Source organism: Nerophis ophidion, linkage group LG29 (genome assembly GCF_033978795.1).
Source record: "Nerophis ophidion isolate RoL-2023_Sa linkage group LG29, RoL_Noph_v1.0, whole genome shotgun sequence".
In the NCBI taxonomy this organism is placed as follows: Eukaryota; Metazoa; Chordata; class Actinopteri; order Syngnathiformes; family Syngnathidae; genus Nerophis; species Nerophis ophidion.
In genome coordinates, this window is record NC_084639.1 from 1,456,285 (window position 1) to 1,477,817 (window position 21,533).

The window sequence follows — 21,533 nt, forward strand, 5'->3', positions numbered from 1 at the left end:
ATATATATATATATATATATATATATATATATATATATATATATATATATATACACATATATATAATTTTGTATTTTTTTGAAGTCCGAAAGAAGACTATTTCATCCCTACAAGGCTGTTTGGCAGTTTTCACTGCTCTTCACTGGATTTTTTTTAAACAGACATCAAAACTTTAAACTTTTAGGGCTCCTCTGAAGTTGGGTCTTGGGTCATAAAAATACTTAAATATGTATGGTTTAAAAAAAAAACATATATATATATTTTTATTGGTCCCGTATGAATTAATTTTTCAGGGTAAAAGTTTGTAGCAACATTTCTTCGAAGATGATTTAATGGAGTCAGGCAGCAGAGTTACTACTGTAAGTCTGCTGTCTTTTAGTCCTGGGACCAAGAACCCAGACCCCCCTCTGAGCTCTACAAGAACACTTCTTATTCTCTCTTCAGCTCTCACATCACATCATTGCTTGCATGTCCAAACCCACTCAACTAAACTTGTCTCCTTCCATCACAACATGTGTTCCTCGGTCTTGGTTCTGGGCGGGCCAACAATATTAGTCGTGTCTCACAGGTCCCATATTGATATTGGTCTGATATCAGCACAAAAAAGGCTGCAATGACAATGTGTGATACCAGGTGCGATACAAGCTACACAGCAGCTAAGCACACAAGCTAGACAGAATCATTCAGCAATAAAAGACATCAAATAATTCTAGAAAGTATCCAGGAACAAACGTGTCCGCATGACTCTACTTACTGCCTCATGTGACGGTGAATGGATTTATTTGAACAATTCACTAAGAATGTGTACAAGTCCAGACTGCATGGAGAGAGAGAGACCAGAACTGTTCCCACAGGTCAGAGAGCGTTCATGAGAGCGGTGGTGCAGATGTGTGTAACACCATGAATAAATGCAGAGAAAATATTACTCTTTTTTTTTTTTCTGCAAACTTTGTAAAATCGGCATTTCAAAGTTGACAATGTGCATTTATTAGAATAAAAAAATAAAGTTTATTTAATTTTTTTATCTATTTCAACAATGTTCCCATTTTTTCCCTCATTTTTTATAATAATTCAAACAAATGAATAAAATACTAGAAAGCTGCTGCCGTGTCACGGGTTTGACTTCAGTAATTACCGTGGCCGCTAGGGGGTCGGCAAAAAAAATAAAATAATTACCACCCCACTTCAATTGAAAGACAGCAGTAATGAATAAAAGCTAAAAAACAATAAATAGGTTCGTGTTTTTCACACCTGAAAATGTTTTTTCTTTTCACTTAATCAAAGTTGTTTGCCAACATCTACACAATAAAAGTATGCATGCTTCCTGCTGATATCACGTCAGTATCGGCCAATACTCAAGGCTACAATATGGTATCGGAAGTAAAAGAGTTGTATCGGCACAAAAGACTAAAGAATTGGACAATAGTTCTACCCCCCACATCAATAAAAACTTATTATTATCAGTATTTACTTTTTTATTTGGCATACAGTATTTCCTTGAATTTCCGACCGGGGCGCTAATTAATTTAAAACCTCTTCTCACTCCGGCACTTACCAAAGGCATGCGGTAAAAGTAAGCATGCGCTAATTATTTTAAAACCACTTCTCACTCCGGCACTTACCAAAGGCATGCGGTAAAAGTAAGCATGCGCTAATTATTGTAAAACCTCTTCTCACTCCGGCACTTACCAAAGGCATGCAGTAAAAATTTGAGTGTGATGTAAGCTTGGACCTTAAATCCTACTGAATAGCTATTAATCTTCTTCCCTTTATGCGATATATATATATGTATATATATATAGCCCCCCCTCCCCCCCCCAAAAAGAGTCCTACCTGGTGTGCCTCGTACACGACCTCTGACCTCATCACCTGGTGCTCTAGCTCCGCCTCTTCATCGCTGTCCCACGAGGTCTGGGTGGTTCTAAAAGATGACAGACGTGTTTAAAACCATCACTTCAACACACAAACTATGTGGTTCATGTTCATATTTGCTCTTTAATTCAGCACATCTTGTGTACTTAAAAACTGTAACATGTCTTTAAATTTTTGCTTTTCACACAAAAAACTAGCATGTTAAATTTTGGGGGAAATTGCGTGTGAGTGCTGAAATGCTAACATTAGCATGCTAACAGTTGGAATGTGTCAGGAACAGAGTCACATGACTATAAAGCGTACGTGTGTAAAATTAGCTATACAAGTTAGCATGCTAGAATGCTACACAGTTACCATTATGTACCAAGTCATACGAGTCTGCAAAATTGGCTAGAAAAGTTAGCATGCTAACAGTTAGTACATTAGTGAAAAAAATTAACACGCTAATCTTAGTACGGCAGAATGCTAACATAAGTATGCCAACAGTTAGCACATGTCATGTACTAAGTCACATGACCCTGAGGTGGTCGGCTGCAAAATTGGCTAAAAGTTAGCATGCTGGAATGCTAGCGTTAGCATGCGTTAAACACTAAGTCGTATGACTCTGAGGTGGTCGGCTGCAAAATTGCCCAAAAAAAGTTAACACGCTAATCTTATTACACCAGAATGCTAACATTAGCATGCTAACAGTTAGTACATTAGAATACTAACATAAGTGTGCCAACAGTTAGCATGTGTCAAGTACCAAGTCAAAGTCAAGTAAAAGTTAGTATGTTGGAATGCTAACAGTTAGCATGAATTAAACACCAAGTCGTATGACTCTGAGGTGGTCGGCTGCAAAATTGCCCAAAAAAAGTTAACACGCTAATCTTAGTATGCCAGAATGCTAACATTAGCATGCTAACAGTTAGTACATTAGAATGCTAACATTAGGATGCTAACAGTTAGCACGCTTTAAACACCAAGTCATTTGACTCTGAGGTGGTCGGCTGCAAAATTGGCTAAAAGTTAGCATGCTGGAATGCTAACATTAGCATGCTAACAGTTAGCATGCTTTAAACACCAAGTCATATGACTCTGAGGTGGTCGGCTGCAAAATTGGCAAAAAGAAGTGAAGACGCTACCGTCAGTAAGCTAGGATGGTAATGTTGACAAAGCTATGACCTCTGAGAGTGAGCGTCCAGCAGGGGGCAGCATGGAGGTGTGTGTAGACTTGCATGACGTGACTTCTTCTTCCATGTTTGTGCTTCTCTCTCCAGAGTGTTGACTCGATCCAGCAGACTCTCTCTCTCCTCCAGCAGGCAGTCTTTGAACCTGACAAGGATTATTAGTATTATTATTATTATTATTATTATTGTCTCGAAACAACATCTTCACTTCCTTTTTTTTTTCTCAGGCAAATCATATTTGATGTAGAGGGTGCAAATAATCATTAAGCATTAAACAGTGCAAAAGTGAACCCAATCATGCATTTGGATACTCGGCACTATCTTAGAAGTATGCTAATGTCTCTTATGTTAGCATGTTAGCATTAGTATGCTAATATTTCATGCTAGCTTATGAACTAATTTTGTATATTTAAACCTAAAAATTATGCATTTGGATACTCGGCACTATCTTAGAAGTATTCTAACGTCTCTTATGTTAGCATGTTAGCATTAGTATGCTAATATTTCATGCTAGCTTATGAACTAATTTTGTATATTTAAACCTAAAAATCATGCATTTGGATACTTGGTGCTATCTTAGAAGTGTGCTGGTGTCTCTTATATTAGCGTGCTAGCCATAGCATGCTAACATTTTATGCTAGCTTTTTAGCTATTTTTGCACATTTTAACCTAAAAATCAGGCATTTGGATACTCGGCATTATCTTAGAAGTATTTTAATGTTTCTTATATTAGCATGTTAGCATTCGTATGCTTACTAACTAATTGTGTATATTCAAACCTAAAAATTATGCATTTGGATACTTGGCGCTATCTTAGAAGTATTTTAATGTCTCTTATATTAGCATGTTAGCATTCGTACGCTCAGTAACAAATGTTGTATATTTAAACCTAAAAATTATGCATTTGGATACTTGGCGCTATCTTAGAAGTATTTTAATGTCTCTTATATTAGCATGTTAGCATTCGTACGCTCAGTAACAAATGTTGTATATTTAAACCTAAAAATTATGCATTTGGATACTTGGCGCTATCTTTGAAGTATTCTAACGTCTCTTATATTAGCGTGCTAGCATTTGTATGCTAATATTTTATGCTAGCTTATCAACTAATTTTGGATATTTAAACCTAAAAATCATGCATTTGGATACTCGGCACTATCTTAGAAGTATTTTAATGTCTCCTATATTAGCATGTTAGCATTCGTACGCTCAGTAACAAATTTTGTATATTCAAACCTAAAAATTATGCATTTGGATACTTGGCGCTATCTTAGAAGTATTCTAACGTCTCTTATATTAGCGTGCTAGCATTAGTATGCTAATATTTTATGCTAGGTTATCAACTAATTTTGGATATTTAAACCTAAATATCATGCATTTGGATACTCGGCACTATTTCAACAGTGTGCTAGTGTCTCTTATATTAGCATGCTAGCCATAGCATGCTAACATTTTATGCTAGCTTTTTAGCTATTTTTGCACATTTAAACCTACAAATCAGGCATTTGGATACTCGGCACTATCTTAGAAGTATTTTAATGTTTCTTATATTAGCATGTTAGCATTCGTATGCTTAGTAACTAATTTTGCATACTAAAACCTAAAAATTATGCATTTGGATACTTGGTGCTATCTTAGAAGTATTCTAATGTCTCTTATATTAGTGTGCTAGCATTAGCGAGCTAACATCTTATGCTAGCTTTTCAGCTAATTTTGTATATTTAAACCTAAAAATCATGCATTTGGATACTCGGCACTATCTTAGAAGTGTGCTAGTGCCTCTTATATTAGCGTGCTAGCCATAGCATGCTTACATTTATGCTAGCTTTTTAGCTATTTTTGCACATTTAAACCTACAAATCAGGCATTTGGATACTTGGCACTATCTTAGAAGTATTTTAATGTTTCTTATATTAGCATGTTAGCATTCGTATGCTTAGTAACTAATTTTGCATACTAAAACCTAAAAATTATGCATTTGGATACTTGGTGCTATCTTAGAAGTATTCTAATGTCTCTTATATTAGTGTGCTAGCATTAGCGAGCTAACATCTTATGCTAGCTTTTCAGCTAATTTTGTATATTTAAACCTAAAAATCATGCATTTGGATACTCGGCACTATCTTAGAAGTGTGATAGTGTCTCTTATATTAGCGTGCTAGCCATAGCATGCTAACATTTTATGCTAGCTTTTTAGCTATTTTTGCACATTTAAACCTAAAAATCAGGCATTTGGATACTCGGCACTATCTTAGAAGTATTTTAATGTCTCTTATATTAGCATTTTAGCATTCGTACGCTCAGTAACAAATTTTGTATATTTAAACCTAAAAATTATGCATTTGGATACTTGGCGCTATCTTAGAAGTATTCTAACGTCTCTTATATTAGCGTGCTAGCATTAGTATGCTAATATTTTATGCTAGCTTATGAACTAATTTTGGATATTTAAACCTAAATATCATGCATTTGGATACTCGGCACTATTTCAACAGTGTGCTAGTGTCTCTTATATTAGCATGCTAGCCATAGCAGGCTAACATTTTATGCTAGCTTTTTAGCTATTTTTTCACATTTAAACCTAAAAATCAGGCATTTGGATACTCGGCACTATCTTAGAAGTATTTTAATGTCTCTTATATTAGCATGTTAGCATTTGTACGCTCAGTAACTAATTTTGCATATTTAAACCTAAAAATTATGCATTTGGATACTTGGTGCTATCTTAGAAGTATTCTAATGTCTCTTATATTAGTGTGCTAGCATTAGCGAGCTAACATCTTATGCTAGCTTTTCAGCTAATTTTGTATATTTAAACCTAAAAATCATGCATTTGGATACTCGGCACTATCTTAGAAGTGTGATAGTGTCTCTTATATTAGCGTGCTAGCCATAGCATGCTAACATTTTATGCTAGCTTTTTAGCTATTTTTGCACATTCAAACCTAAAAATCAGGGGTTTGGATACTCGGCACTATATTAGAAGTATTTTAATGTCTCTTATATTAGCATGTTAGCATTCATATGCTAACATTTTATGCTAGCGTTAGCTTAGTAACTAATTTTGTATATTTAAACCTAAAAATTATGCATTTGGATACTTGGTGCTATCTTAGAAGTATTCTAACGTCTCTTATATTAGCGTGCTAGCATTAGCAAGCTAACATCTTATGCTAGCGTTTCAGCTAATTTTGTATGTGTATACCTAAAAATCCTGCATTTGGATACCAGGCACGATCATAGAAGTATGTCGGCTTGGATGTAGTCCAGGCCCGAGGTCCAGGGCACAGACAGCAGGCCCATTAAAGTGTTGTTCTTCTACTTATTGTTGTGCGAATGCAACATGATTGCATCTTTTAGTGATCAGTTTCAAGTAAAAGGTGTCAGCATCAGCAAGATTGTCCCTGCATTGGATCGATGATACCAAGGTCTGCTCGGTGTGTGTTTGATATGGCACCTCTTGATGTAGTCCATCCAGTATCGTTGTTGCTGACACAACCACTCCAACTGCTCCACCGTGTCCTGGAGCTTCTTCACGCTGCCCTCGTTCTGCCGCTGCAGGGCCGCCACCTTCACAAGCAGGAAGAGTTGCTGCTGTTATTATGCTGGCTTGACAGGATTTAGTGCTGTTATTATGCTGACTTGACAGGATTTAGTGCTGTTATTATGGTGACTCAGGCATGATTTAGTGCTGTTAATATCTGCAGGGCGGGGGCATCAAGCACAAAGACTTGTTCCCTTGGAGCGCGGCGCCCGCGATGACAGATCCTGTAGACTTTGGAGCGGCCGAACTTTGATGGACGGCCTGGACGTGCTCCAAGTCCAAGTGTAAATATGCTCAGGAAGAAAGGAATTATTTTGACAGAGGAATGTTTCATGGCTTCCCCTGGTTCCTGAAGTCCAGCATGTGTGGAGGTGCTTCTGGCTCACAGGTCGACAAAGACCAAGAAGACTTGGAAAGCAGAAGAAGACGCAGCCAGGGCGAGGACGCCAGTGTGTACAACACTCACCTCTGCTGGACAAAAGGAGGAACTGCAGGGTGTTACACTGTCTTATTGGCACTCTACAACATATTTCTATCCATCCATCCATCCATCCATTTTCTACCGCTTATTCCCTTTTGGGCTCGCGGGGGCGCTGGCGCCTATCTCAGCTACAATCGGGCGGAAGGCGGGGTACACCCTAGACAAGTCGCCACCTCATCGCAGGGCCAACTCAGACAGACAGACAACATTCACACACTAGGGACCATTTAGTGTTGCCAATCAACCTATCCCCAGGTGCATGTCTTTGGAGGTGGGAGGGGCCTATACCCAGGGGCATGTCTTTGGAAGTGGGAGGAGCCTATACCCAGGGGCATGTCTTTGGAGGTGGGAGGGGCCTATCCCCAGGTGCATGTCTTTGGAGGTGGGAGGGGCCTATCCCCAGGTGCATGTCTTTGGAGGTGGGAGGGGCCTATCCCCAGGTGCATGTCTTTGGAGGTGGGAGGGGCCTATCCCCAGGTGCATGTCTTTGGAGGTGGGAGGGGCCTATCCCCAGGTGCATGTCTTTGGAGGTGGGAGGGGCCTATCCCCAGGTGCATGTCTTTGGAGGTGGGAGGGGCCTATCCCCAGGTGCATGTCTTTGGAGGTGGGAGGGGCCTATCCCCAGGTGCATGTCTTTGGAGGTGGGAGGGGCCTATCCCCAGGTGCATGTCTTTGGAGGTGGGAGGGGCCTATCCCCAGGTGCATGTCTTTGGAGGTGGGAAGAAGCCAGAGTAGAACCCACGCATTCACGGAGAGAACATGCAAACTCCACACAGAAAGTTCCCGAGCCTGGATTTGAACCCAGGACTGCAGGAACTTCGTATTGTGAGGCAGACGCACTAACCCCTCTGCCACCGTGAATACAATAAAATACAAAAACCCTATATTTATATAGATCATAAGCACCGTAACATGAACAATCCCCCAAATTATACATTTATGTGGATATTAATGATCATTTTGAGGTTTAATGGACCCCAAATGAACTGTTGCCCCCCCCCCCCCCCCCCCCCACCATTGCAAATATGACAATTATTGTTTGTGGCGCAAACTTTCTTTGGTCAAACTCTTATAGAGTTAATTCATAAAAAAGCCTCATAACATAACTAGAATAGTTGGACCCAAAAATAAATTGCTGCACAAAATTGTGTATCTTAATATTTGCAACAATAAGGAGGGGCCAACATTAAAGAGGATCCAACATAAGTCTTTTAAAAATGTTCATGGTTATTTTTGAATGCCAAAAAATATCTGCACCATGCAAAACAATACAAAGATTCTGTTTTTAACTAGAAAGTACTGAAAATATTATTTATTATAAGCCAACATAATGTTTGTGATTGAATGAATGATCCATGTTATAGTTTTTATATTAATATTTGTATTGATATGCTAGGAACCTTGGGGGCCACAACATGAAAAGAGCTGCACTATCCAATAAAATACAAACATATTGCATCTACACAATATGCATTATCAGCATTTTAGGCTGTTTATGCCAAAAAAACACATTGAAATTCCTCTAAATTCTAAATTTCTATAGAATAATAATGATCATTTCTGAGGTTTTATAGACCTAAAATAAATATGAAATACATTTGTATGCTAAAAACACCTGCATAACCCAATAAAATACAAATATACTGCATTCATATGGATAATAATGTTCATTTTAGGCTTTATATGCCAAAACACACATGCAAAATCCCACAAATTCTACATTTCTACAGAAGAATAATGATCATTTCTGAGAGTTTCTACACCCAAAATGAATATTATATGTGTTTGCCAAAAAACACCTGAACAAGGCAATAAAATACAAAAATACTGCATTTTCATGGACAATAATGCTCCTTTTAAGCTTTATATGCCAAAAAACACATTGAAATTCCTCTAAATTCTACATTTCTGTAGAAAAATAATGATCATTTCTGAGGTTTTATAGACCAAAATAAATATTAAATACATTTGTATGCCAAAAAACACCTGCATAACCCAATAAAATACAAATATACTGCATTCACATGGATAATAATGTTCATTTTAGGCTTTATATGCCAAAACACATGCAAAATCCCACAAATTCTACACAATGATCATTTCTGATGTTTTAAAGACCGAAAATGAATATCAGATACATTTGTATGCCAAGAAAATATCTGCACAAAGCAAAACAATACAAAGATTCTGTTTTCAACTAGAAAGTAATGAAAATATTATTTATTATAAGCCAACATAATGTTTGCGATTGAAGGAATGATCCATGTTATAGTTTTTATATTAATATTTGTATTGATATGCTAGGAACCTTGGGGGCCACAACATGAAAAGAGCTGCACTATCCAATAAAATACAAACATATTGCATTTACACAATATGCATTATCAGCATTTTAGGCTTTTTATGCCAAAAAAAAACATTGAAATTCCTCTAAATTCTACATTTCTATAGAAAAATAATGATCATTTCTGAGGTTTTATAGACCAAAAAAAATATTAAATACATTTGTATGCTAAAAACACCTGCATAACCCAATAAAATACAAATATACTGCATTCTTATGGATAATAATGTTCATTTTAGGCTTTATATGCCAAAACACACATGCAAAATCCCACAAATTCTACATTTCTACAGAAGAATAATGATCATTTCTAAGATTTTCTACACCCAAAATGAATATTATATGTGTTTGCCAAAAAACACCTGAACAAGGCAATAAAATACAAAAATACTGCATTTTCATGGACAATAATGCTCATTTTAAGCTTTATAAGCCAAAAAACACATTGAAATTCCTCTAAATTCTACATTTCTATAGAAAAATAATGATCATTTCTGAGCTTTTTTTTATTGACCCAAAATGAATATGAAATACATTTGTATGCCAAAAAACACCTGCACAACCCAATAAAATACAAATATACTGTATTCATATGGATAATAATGTTCATTTTAGGCTTTATATGCCAAAACACATGCAAAATCCCACAAATTATACACAATGATCATTTCTGATGTTTTATAGACCTAAAATGAATATTAAATACATTTGTATGCCAAGAAAATATCTGCACAAAGCAAAACAATACAAAGATTCTGTTTTCAACTAGAAAGTAATGAAAATATTATTTATTGTAAGCCAACATAATGTTTGTGATTGAATGAATGATCCATGTTATAGTTTTTATATTAATATTTGTATTGATATGCTAGGAACCTTGGGGGCCACAACATGAAAAGAGCTGCACTATCCAATAAAATACAAACATATTGCATTTACACAATATGCATTATCAGCATTTTAGGCTTTTTATGCCCAAAAAACACAAATGTATCTCAATTCTACATTTATATAGAAAAATAATGATCATTTCTGAGGTTTTATAGACCAAAAATCAATATTAAATACATTTGTATGCTAAAAACACCTGCATAACCCAATAAAATACAAATATACAGCATAATGTTCATTTTAGGCTTTATATGCCAAAACACACATGCAAAATCCCACAATTTTTAAATTTTCCTGAAGGAATCAATAAAGTACTATCTATCTACAAATTCTACATTTCTACAGAAGAATAATGATAATTTCTGAGGTTTTCTACACCCAAAATGATTATATGTGTTTGCCAGAAAACACCTGAACAAGGCAATAAAATACAAAAATACTGCATTGTCATTGACAATAATGCTCATTTTAAGCTTTATATGCCAAAAAACACATTGAAATTCCTCTAAATTCTACATTTCTATATAAAAATAATGATCATTTCAGAGGTTTTATTGACCCAAAATCAATATTAAATACATTTGTATGCCAAAAAACACCTGCATAACCCAATAAAATACAAATATACTGCATTCATATGGATAATAATGTTCATTTTAGGCTTTTTATGCCAAAACACATGCAAAATCCCACAAATTATACACAATGATCATTTCTGATGTTTTAAAGACCGAAAATGAATATTAAATACATTTGAATGCCAAGAAAATATCTGCACAAAGCAAAACAATACAAAGATTCTGTTTTCAACTAGAAAGTAATGAAAATATTATTTATTATAAGCCAACATAATGTTTGTGATCCATGTTATAGTTTTTATATTAATATTTGTATTGATATGCTAGAAACCTTGGGGGCCACAACATGAAAAGAGCTGCACTATCCAATAAAATACAAACATATTGCATCTACACAATATGCATTATCAGCATTTTAGGCTTTTTATGCCCAAAAAACACAAATGTATCTCAATTCTACATTTATATAGAAAAATAATGATCATTTCTGAGGTTTTATAGACCTAAAATAAATATTAAATACATGAGTATGCCAAAAAAACACCTGCATAACCCAATAAAATACAAATATACTGCATTCATATGGGTAATAATGTTCATTTTAGGCTTCATGTGCCAAAATAAGGTGGTGACTTGTCCAGAGTGTAAAACGCCTTCCGCCCGATTGTAGCTGAGATAAGCACCAGCGCCCCCCGCCACCCAAAAAAGGAATAAGCGGTAGGAAATGGATGGATATGCCAAAAAACACCTGCATAACCCAATAAAATACAAATATACTGCATTCTTATGGATAATAATGTTCATTCTAGGCTTTATATGCCAATAAACACATGCAAAATCCCACAAATGTTACTCAATGATCATTTCTGATGTTTTATAGACCTAAAATTAATATCAGATACAAAATTACTGCATTTTCATGGACAATAATGCTCATTTTAAGCTTTATATGCCAAAAACACATTGAAATTCCTCTAAATTCTACATTTCTTGAGAAAAATAATGATGATTTCTGAAGTTTGATGGAGCCAAAATGAGTATTAAATCCATATAGTTATATAATAATATAAATATGAAGGCAGTATTGTGTGTGGGGGACACAACATGAAGACCACCTGCACAGTCCAATGAAATATTACATTTATGTGGAGTACATTAATGCTCATGCTAGGCTGCTTATTCTTACCCCACTAAAAGCACTTTTGTAAAGAAAAGTAAGTGCAGAGGACTCAGACTCACCTGCTCTTCATGTGCAACTCCACAGGCTTTCACTTCTTCCTCCAGCATCTTGTTAGCTTCTTGAAGATCTTCTAACGCTGCACTCTTCCTGTTGAAGACAACACATGTTCACTGACTCCCACTTCTTGCCTTCAAAATGCATCCTGACTCCAACTTTCATGATGTCCATCATGTTCCTGGTGAAGGCTAATAGTTCTAGTGGTGCTACTACCTTCCTGGGGTTTATTCCAGGTGAAGACCTGAGGAATGTGGTCAGTCCTCACCTTTGCAGCTCCGCTAGGAGGCCCTGTGTCGGTGCGTCTGCACTGAGGGCCTGGGCGTGCAGCTCCGCGGCAGGGCCCTCCTCCGCTGTGTGTCTGCGCTGGGCCTGGGCGTGCAGCTCCGCTAGGAGGCCCTGTGTCGGTGCGTCTGCACTGAGGGCCTGGGCGTGCAGCTCCGCCGCGGGGCCCTCCTCCGCTGTGTGCCTGCACTGGGCCTGGGCGTGCAGCTCCACCAGCAGGCCCTCCTCCGCCGTGTGCCTGCGCTGGGCCTGGGCGTGCAGCTCCGCGGCGGGGCCCTCCTCCGCTGTGTGTCTGCGCTGGGCCTGGGCGTGCAGCTCCGCTAGGAGGCCCTGTGTCGGTGCGTCTGCATTGAGGGCCTGGGCGTGCAGCTCCGCCGCGGGGCCCTCCTCCGCTGTGTGCCTGCACTGGGCCTGGGCGTGCAGCTCCACCAGCAGGCCCTCCTCCGCCGTGTGCCTGCGCTGGGCCTGGGCGTGCAGCTCCACCGCAGGGCCCTCCTCAGCCGTTTGCCTGCGCTGGGCCTGGTCGTGCAGCTCCACCAGCAGGCCCTGCAGCTGCACCTCAGAGCTCTGGAGGCAGAGCAGCTCTGAGGTCACCTGACGTGCGACTTCCTCATCGCGCTCGCTCTCCTCCACCAGGAGAAAGAGGCGCCGCCGCAAGTTGTCCACCAGCTCCTGGCGAGCACACACACACACACACACACACACACACACACACACATACTGTACATTTACAGTAGGTCAGGGGCAACGCGTCCTCTGCACACGGCAAATCTAGGCCGAGAATAAAAAGATAAGCACATAACAGTGTGCACGTCTGCCGTCACTCACTCTCAAAGAGTTTTAGCATTTGTCACACGTATAAAAAATTGGTCGGGGGTGTCCTAACTTTCCCACTAAGGGCCACACACTCACAAATGTAATCATGCGGGGGACATCTTTTCTTTTTCAAAAGCAATACAAGATAAATATTGTTTTAAGCTTGAATGTTTCACACAAGTTTGGACCCAGAAGGGTCAAAGTCATAAATATGTTCAAAATAAGTCATATATATATGACACACACACACACATACATACATATACACATACATATATATATATATATATATATATATATATATATATATGTGTGGGTGGGTGTGTGGGTGTGTGTGTGTGTTGGTGTGCTGGCGTGTGGGTGTGTTGGTCTGTTGGTGTGTGGGTGTGTGGGGTGTGAGTGTGCGGGTGTGTGTGTGTTGGTGTGTGTGTGTGTTGGTGTGCTGGCGTGTGGGTGTGTTGGTGTGGGTGTGTTGGTGTGTTTGGGTGTGTGTTGGTGTGTGAGTGTATTGGTATGTTACTGTGTTGGTGTGTGGGTGTGTGGGTGTGTTGATGTGTGTGTGTTGGTGTGTGGGTGTGTTGGTGTGTGGGTATATTGGTGTGTGGGTGGGTGTGTGTTAGCGTGTGGGTGTGTTGGTGTGAATGGTGTGTGTGTGTGTTGGTGTGTGTGTGTGTTGGTGTGTGGGTTTGTTGATGTGTGGGTGTGTGTGTGTGTGTGTGTGTGTTGGTGTGTGGGTGTGTTGATGTGTGGGTGTTGGTGTGTTGGTGTGTGGGTGTGTTGGTGTGCTTGGGTGTGTGGGTGTTGGTGTGTGTGTGTGGGTGTTGGTGTGTGGGTGTGTTGGTGTGTGGGTGTGTTGGTGTGTGTGTGTGTGGGTGTTGGTGTGTGGGTGTTGGTGTGTGGGTGTGTTGATGTGTGGGTGTGTTGATGTGTGGGTGTGTGTGTGTGTGTGTTGGTGTGTGTGTGTGTTGGTGTGCTTGGGTGTGTGTTAGCGTGTGTGGGTGTTTTGGTGTGTGGGTGTTGGTGTGTGGGTGTGTTGTGTGTGTGTGTGTTGGTGTGTTGGTGTGTGGGTGTGTTTGGGTGTGTGTTGGTGTGTGGGTGTTTTGGTGTGTGGGTGTTGGTGTGTTTGGGTGTGTGGGTGTGTGTTGGTGTGTGTGTGTGTGTGTTGGTGTATGGGTGTGTGTGTTGGTGTGTTGTGTGTGTGTGTTAATGTATGGATGTGTGGGTGTGTTGGTGTATGGGTGTGTGGGTGTGTTGGTGTGTGTGTGTGTGTGTGTTGTGTGTGTGTGTTGGTGTATGGGTGTGTGGGTGTGTTGGTGTGTGTGTTACTGTGTGGGTGTGTTGGTGTGTGGGTGTGTTGGTGTGTGTGGGTGTGTGGGTGTGTTAGTGTGTGTTGGTGTGTGGGTGTGTGTGTTGGTGTGTGGGTGTGTTGGTGTGTGGGTGTATGGGTGTGTTAGTGTTAGTGTGTTGGTGTGTGGGTGAGTTGGTGTGTGGGTGTATGGGTGTGTTAGTGTGTGTGTGTGTTAGTGTGTTGGTGTGTGTGTTAGTGTGTTGGTGTGTGGGTGTGTTGGTGTGTGTGTGTTGGTGTGTGTGTGTGTTAGTGTGTTGGTGTGTGGGTGTGTTGGTGTGGGTGTGTTGGTGTGGGTGTGTTGGTGTGTGGGTGTGTTGGTGTCTTGGTGTGTGGGTATATTGGTGTGTGGGTGGGTGTGTGTTAGCGTGTGGGTGTGTTGGTGTGAATGGTGTGTGTGTGTGTTGGTGTGTGGGTGTTGGTGTGTGTGTGTGTGTGTGTGTGTGTGTGTGTTGGTGTGTGTGTGTTGGTGTGTGGGTGTGTTGATGTGTGGGTGTTGGTGTGTTGGTGTGTGGGTGTGTTGGTGTGTGGGTGTTGGTGTGTGGGTGTGTTGATGTGTGGGTGTGTGTGTGTGTGGGTGTTGGTGTGTGGGTGTTGGTGTGTGGGTGTGTTGATGTGTGGGTGTGTGTGTGTGTGTGTTGGTGTGTGGGTGTGTTGATGTGTGGGTGTTGGTGTGTTGGTGTGTGGGTGTGTTGGTGTGCTTGGGTGTGTGTTGGTGTGTGGGTGTTTTGGTGTGTGGGTGTTGGTGTGTGGGTGTGTTGTGTGTGTGTGTGTGTGTGTGTGTGTGTGTGTGTGTGTTGGTGTGTTGGTGTGTGGGTGTGTTTGGGTGTGTGTTGGTGTGTGGGTGTTTTGGTGTGTGGGTGTTGGTGTGTTTGGGTGTGTGGGTGTGTGTTGGTGTGTGTGTGTGTGTGTGTGTTAATGTATGGATGTGTGGGTGTGTTGGTGTATGGGTGTGTTGGTGTGTGTGTGTGTTGTGTGTGTGTGTTGGTGTATGGGTGTGTGGGTGTGTTGGTGTGTGTGTGTGTTGTGTGTGTGTGTTGGTGTATGGGTGTGTGGGTGTGTTGGTGTGTGTGTGTGTTGTGTGTGTGTGTGTTGGTGTATGGGTGTGTGGGTGTGTTGGTGTGTGTTAGTGTGTGGGTGTGTTGGTGTGTGGGTGTGTTGGTGTGTGTGGGTGTGTTAGTGTGTTGGTGTGTGGGTGTGTTGGTGTGTGGGTGTGTTGGTGTGTGGGTGAGTTGGTGTGTGGGTGTGTTAGTGTGTGTGTGTGTGTTAGTGTGTTGGTGTGTGGGTGTGTTGGTGTGTGGGTGTATGGGTGTGTTAGTGTGTGTGTGTGTTAGTGTGTTGGTGTGTGGGTGTGTTGGTGTGTGGGTGTATGGGTGTGTTAGTGTGTGTGTGTGTTAGTGTGTTGGTGTGTGGGTGTGTTGTGTGTGTGTGTGTTGGTGTGTGGGTGTGTTGGTGTGTGTGGGTGTGTTAGTGTGTTGGTGTGTGGGTGTGTTGGTGTGTGGGTGTGTTGGTGTGTGGGTGTGTTGATGTGTGGGTGTTGGTGTGTTGGTGTGTGGGTGTGTTGGTGTGCTTGGGTGTGTGTTGGTGTGTGGGTGTTTTGGTGTGTGGGTGTTGGTGTGTGGGTGTGTTGTGTGTGTGTGTGTGTGTGTGTGTGTGTGTGTGTGTTGGTGTGTTGGTGTGTGGGTGTGTTTGGGTGTGTGTTGGTGTGTGGGTGTTTTGGTGTGTGGGTGTTGGTGTGTTTGGGTGTGTGGGTGTGTGTTGGTGTGTGTGTGTGTGTGTGTGTTAATGTATGGATGTGTGGGTGTGTTGGTGTATGGGTGTGTTGGTGTGTGTGTGTGTTGTGTGTGTGTGTTGGTGTATGGGTGTGTGGGTGTGTTGGTGTGTGTGTGTGTTGTGTGTGTGTGTTGGTGTATGGGTGTGTGGGTGTGTTGGTGTGTGTGTGTGTTGTGTGTGTGTGTGTTGGTGTATGGGTGTGTGGGTGTGTTGGTGTGTGTTAGTGTGTGGGTGTGTTGGTGTGTGGGTGTGTTGGTGTGTGTGGGTGTGTTAGTGTGTTGGTGTGTGGGTGTGTTGGTGTGTGGGTGTGTTGGTGTGTGGGTGAGTTGGTGTGTGGGTGTGTTAGTGTGTGTGTGTGTGTTAGTGTGTTGGTGTGTGGGTGTGTTGGTGTGTGGGTGTATGGGTGTGTTAGTGTGTGTGTGTGTTAGTGTGTTGGTGTGTGGGTGTGTTGGTGTGTGGGTGTATGGGTGTGTTAGTGTGTGTGTGTGTTAGTGTGTTGGTGTGTGGGTGTGTTGTGTGTGTGTGTGTTGGTGTGTGGGTGTGTTGGTGTGTGTGGGTGTGTTAGTGTGTTGGTGTGTGGGTGTGTTGGTGTGTGGGTGTGTTGGTGTGTGGGTGTGTTGGTGTGTGGGTGAGTTGGTGTGTGGGTGTGTTAGTGTGTGTGTGTGTGTTAGTGTGTTGGTGTGTGGGTGTGTTGGTGTGTGGGTGTATGGGTGTGTTAGTGTGTGTGTGTGTTAGTGTGTTGGTGTGTGGGTGTGTTGGTGTGTGGGTGTATGGGTGTGTTAGTGTGTGTGTGTGTTAGTGTGTTGGTGTGTGGGTGTGTTGGTGTGTGTGTGTATGGGTGTGTTAGTGTGTGTGTGTGTTAGTGTGTTGGTGTGTGGGTGTGTTGGTGTGTGTGTGTGTTGGTGTGTGTGTGTGTTAGTGTGTTGGTGTGTGGGTGTGTTGGAAGGAGTGAGTGAGCCAGCACCATCACATTCCTGTCACACCTCCATGTTTCCAAGAAGATCTCGTGGCTGAGCAAGAGGCAACAAAACAAATATGCAGACTAAGTAATAAGTAATCAGCAAGAAGAAAGGTGTGTCACATGTTCTTGTTGCAAGTCACACTTTCACTTTCATTACTGGCTTTTATCATAGAACTCTGTCCACCACTCAAATCAATTGAATATACGTCTGGACCACAAAACACAAATTTTCCTACTCCCTCTCTGTCAAACACATCATCAGCAGCATCCCCATATTTTTGTGAATAAATGTGCGCTTGTTGGATATCATTTGAATGTTTCTGCTTCATTGTGGTGCAGACTAGCAGTGCTACACGCCAACTGATTCAGCTCGCTACAGGTTTGTAATGATTTATTTATTCAATGAATATCATCTACTTATATATATATATATATATGTTTTCCAGGAGACTCCCGAAATTCAGCGCCTCTCCCGAAAATCTCCCGGGACAAATTTTCCCCCGAAAATCTCCCGAAATTCAGGCAGAGCTGGAGGCCACGCCCCCTCCAGCTCCATGAGAACCTGACTCAGCAATGTTGTGACCCTCTTAAACAGGACAATACTGCCATCTACTGTACTTTGAATAGAATGTAAATATATTCTACATTTAAGTGCAGTCAAGGAACATGCATTAAGGAGTCTGTTCTGAAGCCCACAGTAAAGAGACGTAACTTCATCACGTCGCTTGGTTATTGATTGCAACCCAATATATTACACCGTTGACGAGCAAAATGAAGAAATACGCTTGCAAGTTCCAAAACGAATGGAAACAATAATTTCAGTTTATCCAGGAGAGTTGGAAGGGGAAGGGGTGTGTTGCGTGTACATTTTGTAGAACAGACTTCTCCATTGAACACAGTTAATGGACATACTCAGCCATGAACGGTCAGCGAAGCACAAAGCGTCCGCAGCACAGCATCGTTCACAACCCAGTATTATGGGCCACCTCGCAAAATGGAGACCCGATGGTGTAACTTCTGCTGAGACAAAGATGGCTACCTGATAGCTGAAAGCAACATCCCCTTCTCATTTGCTGATGTCTACAACAAGTCCATGAAGGATGTTCCCGGATTCGGTGATCGCTCGCCAATAAGCAAATGGCAGAACAAAGGTTACTCAAATAGTTAAAGTGTTTTTTGTTTTTTTTAGTAACCAGCAAGCACAGTACAGTTAGTGGAACAACTGTGTTTTTAATACTGTGTATTTGATAGGTGCCGTCGGAAATTCAACTATTACTTTTATTTACATCGATAATAAAATAAATATATATAGCTAGAATTCACTGAAAGTCAAGTATTTCATACATTGTGAATTGTGAATTCTATTTATATAGCGCTTTTTCTCTAGTGACTCAAAGCACTTTACAGAGTGAAACCTAATATCTAATTTTTACATTTAAAGCAGTGTGGGTGGCACTGGGAGCAGGTGGGTAAAGTGTCTTGTCCAAGGACTCAACGGCAGTGACTAGGATGGCGGAAGCGGGTATCGAACCTGCAACTCTTAAGTTGCTGGCACGGCCGCTCTACCAACTGAGCTAACAGCGGGTTCCACTCTATTCATATATATATATATATTTATATGTATATATGAAATATATATGAAATACTGGAGTTGGTGAATTATACTCCTCCCCTCTTAACCACTGCCCCCGCCCCAACCACGCCTCCGCCCCACCCCCCGACCTCCCAAAATCGTATGTCTCAAGGTTGGCAAGTATGCATACATACATACACACATTTTTTATATATATATATATATATATATATATATATATATATATATATATATATATATATATATATATATATATATATATATATATATATATATATATATATATACATATACACACACACATGTATATATATACATACGCATATATATATACACACACACACATTATTACGCGTATATATATATACACACACACACATGTATATATATATATATAATTGTATACATACACGTATATATTTATACACACACACATTATTACGCATCTATATATACACAGGTGTATAAATATATATATATATATATATATATATATATATATATATATAAGTTAACCACCCTACCAGCGCCCCCCGCGACCCCGAAAGGGAATAAGCGGTAGAAAATGAAAAAAAAATGAATATATATATAAGTACACCTATATACATATATCTTTATATAAACACGTGTATATACATATTCATATATGTGTGTATATATATATGTGCATATATACACATATATATATATATATATATATATATATATACACACACATATATATATACATATACACATACATATACTTATACATACATATACATATGTATATACATACACATACATATATATACAGTATATATACATATAAATAAAAACATACATATATACATCCATATATATATATATACACACATACATATACATACACATATATTATATATATATATGTGTATGTATATGTATGTATGTGTGTATATATATATATATATGGATGTATATATGTATGTTTTTATGTATATGTATATATATATATATATATATATATATATATATATATATAATATATATATATATACACACACACACACATTTATGTGTGTGTGTGTGTGTGTGTGTACCAGTACTAGTATAGTATTGCGGTACTAATTAATCAAAAATGGTACTATTTTCTGTTTGAAAAGTACCGGTTTAGCCATATATTATTATTATTTTGACATGCATGATGGCACATAGTCTTGTGGTGACATTGCTGGTTTCAGGAGCAGAGGAGCATGTTTGGCAGCGCACACACACAGAGTACTTACAAGCAGACACAAAAAAGGGAGAATTTTGGTCTTTGGTTTTTTTAGCAGGCCCAGCAAAAGATATTCTGGGGTTGTTATTATTACTAAAGTGAGTTAGCTGAAGTACCTGCTGCTGGCGGATGTTTCCCAGCAGGTGGTCCTGCGTCCTCTTCAGCTCCATGTTGGTCTTCTCCAGGTGGATAAGTTGAGCGGCCACATTCTGGAAGTCTTTCTGCAGCTTCTTCTCCCTCGCCCGGCACACCAGCAGCTCCCGCTCGCACAGCGCTGCCACCACAGCACAAGGTCTACACGTCAACATTGGTGGAGTCACGCCCACACTCCAGCAGGTCTTGAAGCAGTCTCAGGAAACATCTCCCGGATGTCCTCCTGGGCCGCTTACCTTTGTCCCCAGCCAGGCGGGAGCACTTGGCGGTCAGATAGTGGATCTGACTGCAGTCCTCCTCCCTCGGTCCTCGCAGAAACCTCCTCATGGTTCTTCTCGCTCTAAACCCTCCCGCACCTTGCCATGGTCCTCGGGCTCAGGGTGTGGCGTTCCTGCACAGACTTCTGCCGGGGGAGGCTCCGAGCCCACTGGAGGTTGTCGCAGATCTCAGCTAAGGTCGTCCCAGGGGGGAATAAGGAGGGGCGGCCGGCTTTTGAAAATCCCCGAGAGTTGTGGCGTGGTAGTAAAGACACATGATGTGAAGTCGGCACTTTTCAAGCACATGCCTGAGGAAAATACCTCCTGCAGGTAAAAACACATTTTAGTGAGTCACACTTGACATAGATCGGGGGTCTGCAACTTTTACCCCTCAAACAGCCATTTTGACCCGTTTCACAAAATAAAGAAAACAATGCGAGCCACAAATTTCTTTTGAAATTTAAAATGAAATAACACAGCGTACATAGTTTTTTCTGCTTGGTGCTATGTATAAACCAGGGGTCTCAGACTCGCAGCTTGCACCTTTATATGAAAACTTAAAGTTAGTGCTGCCCGCGAGTTTTATTAAATGCCGCTTGACTACATACTTGCCAACCATCCCAATTTATCCAGGAGACTCCCAAACTTCAGGGCAACTGTTCTCTCAAATGTCTGCTGATTTTCACCCAAACGACAATATTAAAGTAGCTCTGTACTAGCATTGCGCGTAACACCCTCTACAAACCTAACTAACAGCTTGTCAGCCCATTTCCATGTTGAATGAGGCTTCTGCAAACGCACGTAAGTGATTGCAAGGCATACTTGGTCAACAGCCATGCAGGTTACACTGAAGGTTGTGATATAAACAACTTTAACACTCTTATTAAAATGTGCCACACTGTGAACCCACAACAAACAAGAATGACAAACACATTTCGGGAGAACATCCGCACTGTAACACAACATAAACACAACAAAACAAATACCCAGAATCCCATG

At 40.5% G+C, this 21,533-nt stretch overlaps 1 protein-coding gene across 1 annotated transcript; it reads right to left on the minus strand.

Annotated features, from left to right (window-relative positions):
• Positions 1 to 482: 482 nt before the first annotated feature.
• LOC133545902 (uncharacterized) lies at positions 483 to 21,043 on the minus strand. Its single transcript, XM_061891620.1, has 8 exons — positions 20,514 to 21,043; positions 20,241 to 20,398; positions 12,382 to 13,070; positions 12,119 to 12,206; positions 6,499 to 6,611; positions 3,037 to 3,186; positions 1,804 to 1,921; positions 483 to 533 (listed from the first exon to the last, which is right to left on the minus strand). Exons 1-8 carry the CDS (start codon positions 20,602 to 20,604, stop codon positions 483 to 485), a joined length of 1,458 nt encoding a protein of 485 aa, XP_061747604.1. The 5' UTR covers positions 20,605 to 21,043.
• Positions 21,044 to 21,533: the final 490 nt, after the last annotated feature.

What these genes read in the sequence shown, in the direction of transcription:
- LOC133545902 (XM_061891620.1), bottom strand. Translation starts at nt 20,604, where the DNA reads ATGAGGAGGTTTCTGCGAGGACCGAGGGAGGAGGACTGCAGTCAGATC. An exon ending in GAAACATCCGCCAGCAGCAG is followed by an intron (nt 13,071 to 20,240) that starts GTACTTCAGCTA and finishes TGTGCTCGCCAG; the next exon opens with GAGCTGGTGGACAACTTGCG. An exon ending in GAGTTGCACATGAAGAGCAG is followed by an intron (nt 6,612 to 12,118) that starts GTGAGTCTGAGT and finishes CTGCTTGTGAAG; the next exon opens with GTGGCGGCCCTGCAGCGGCA.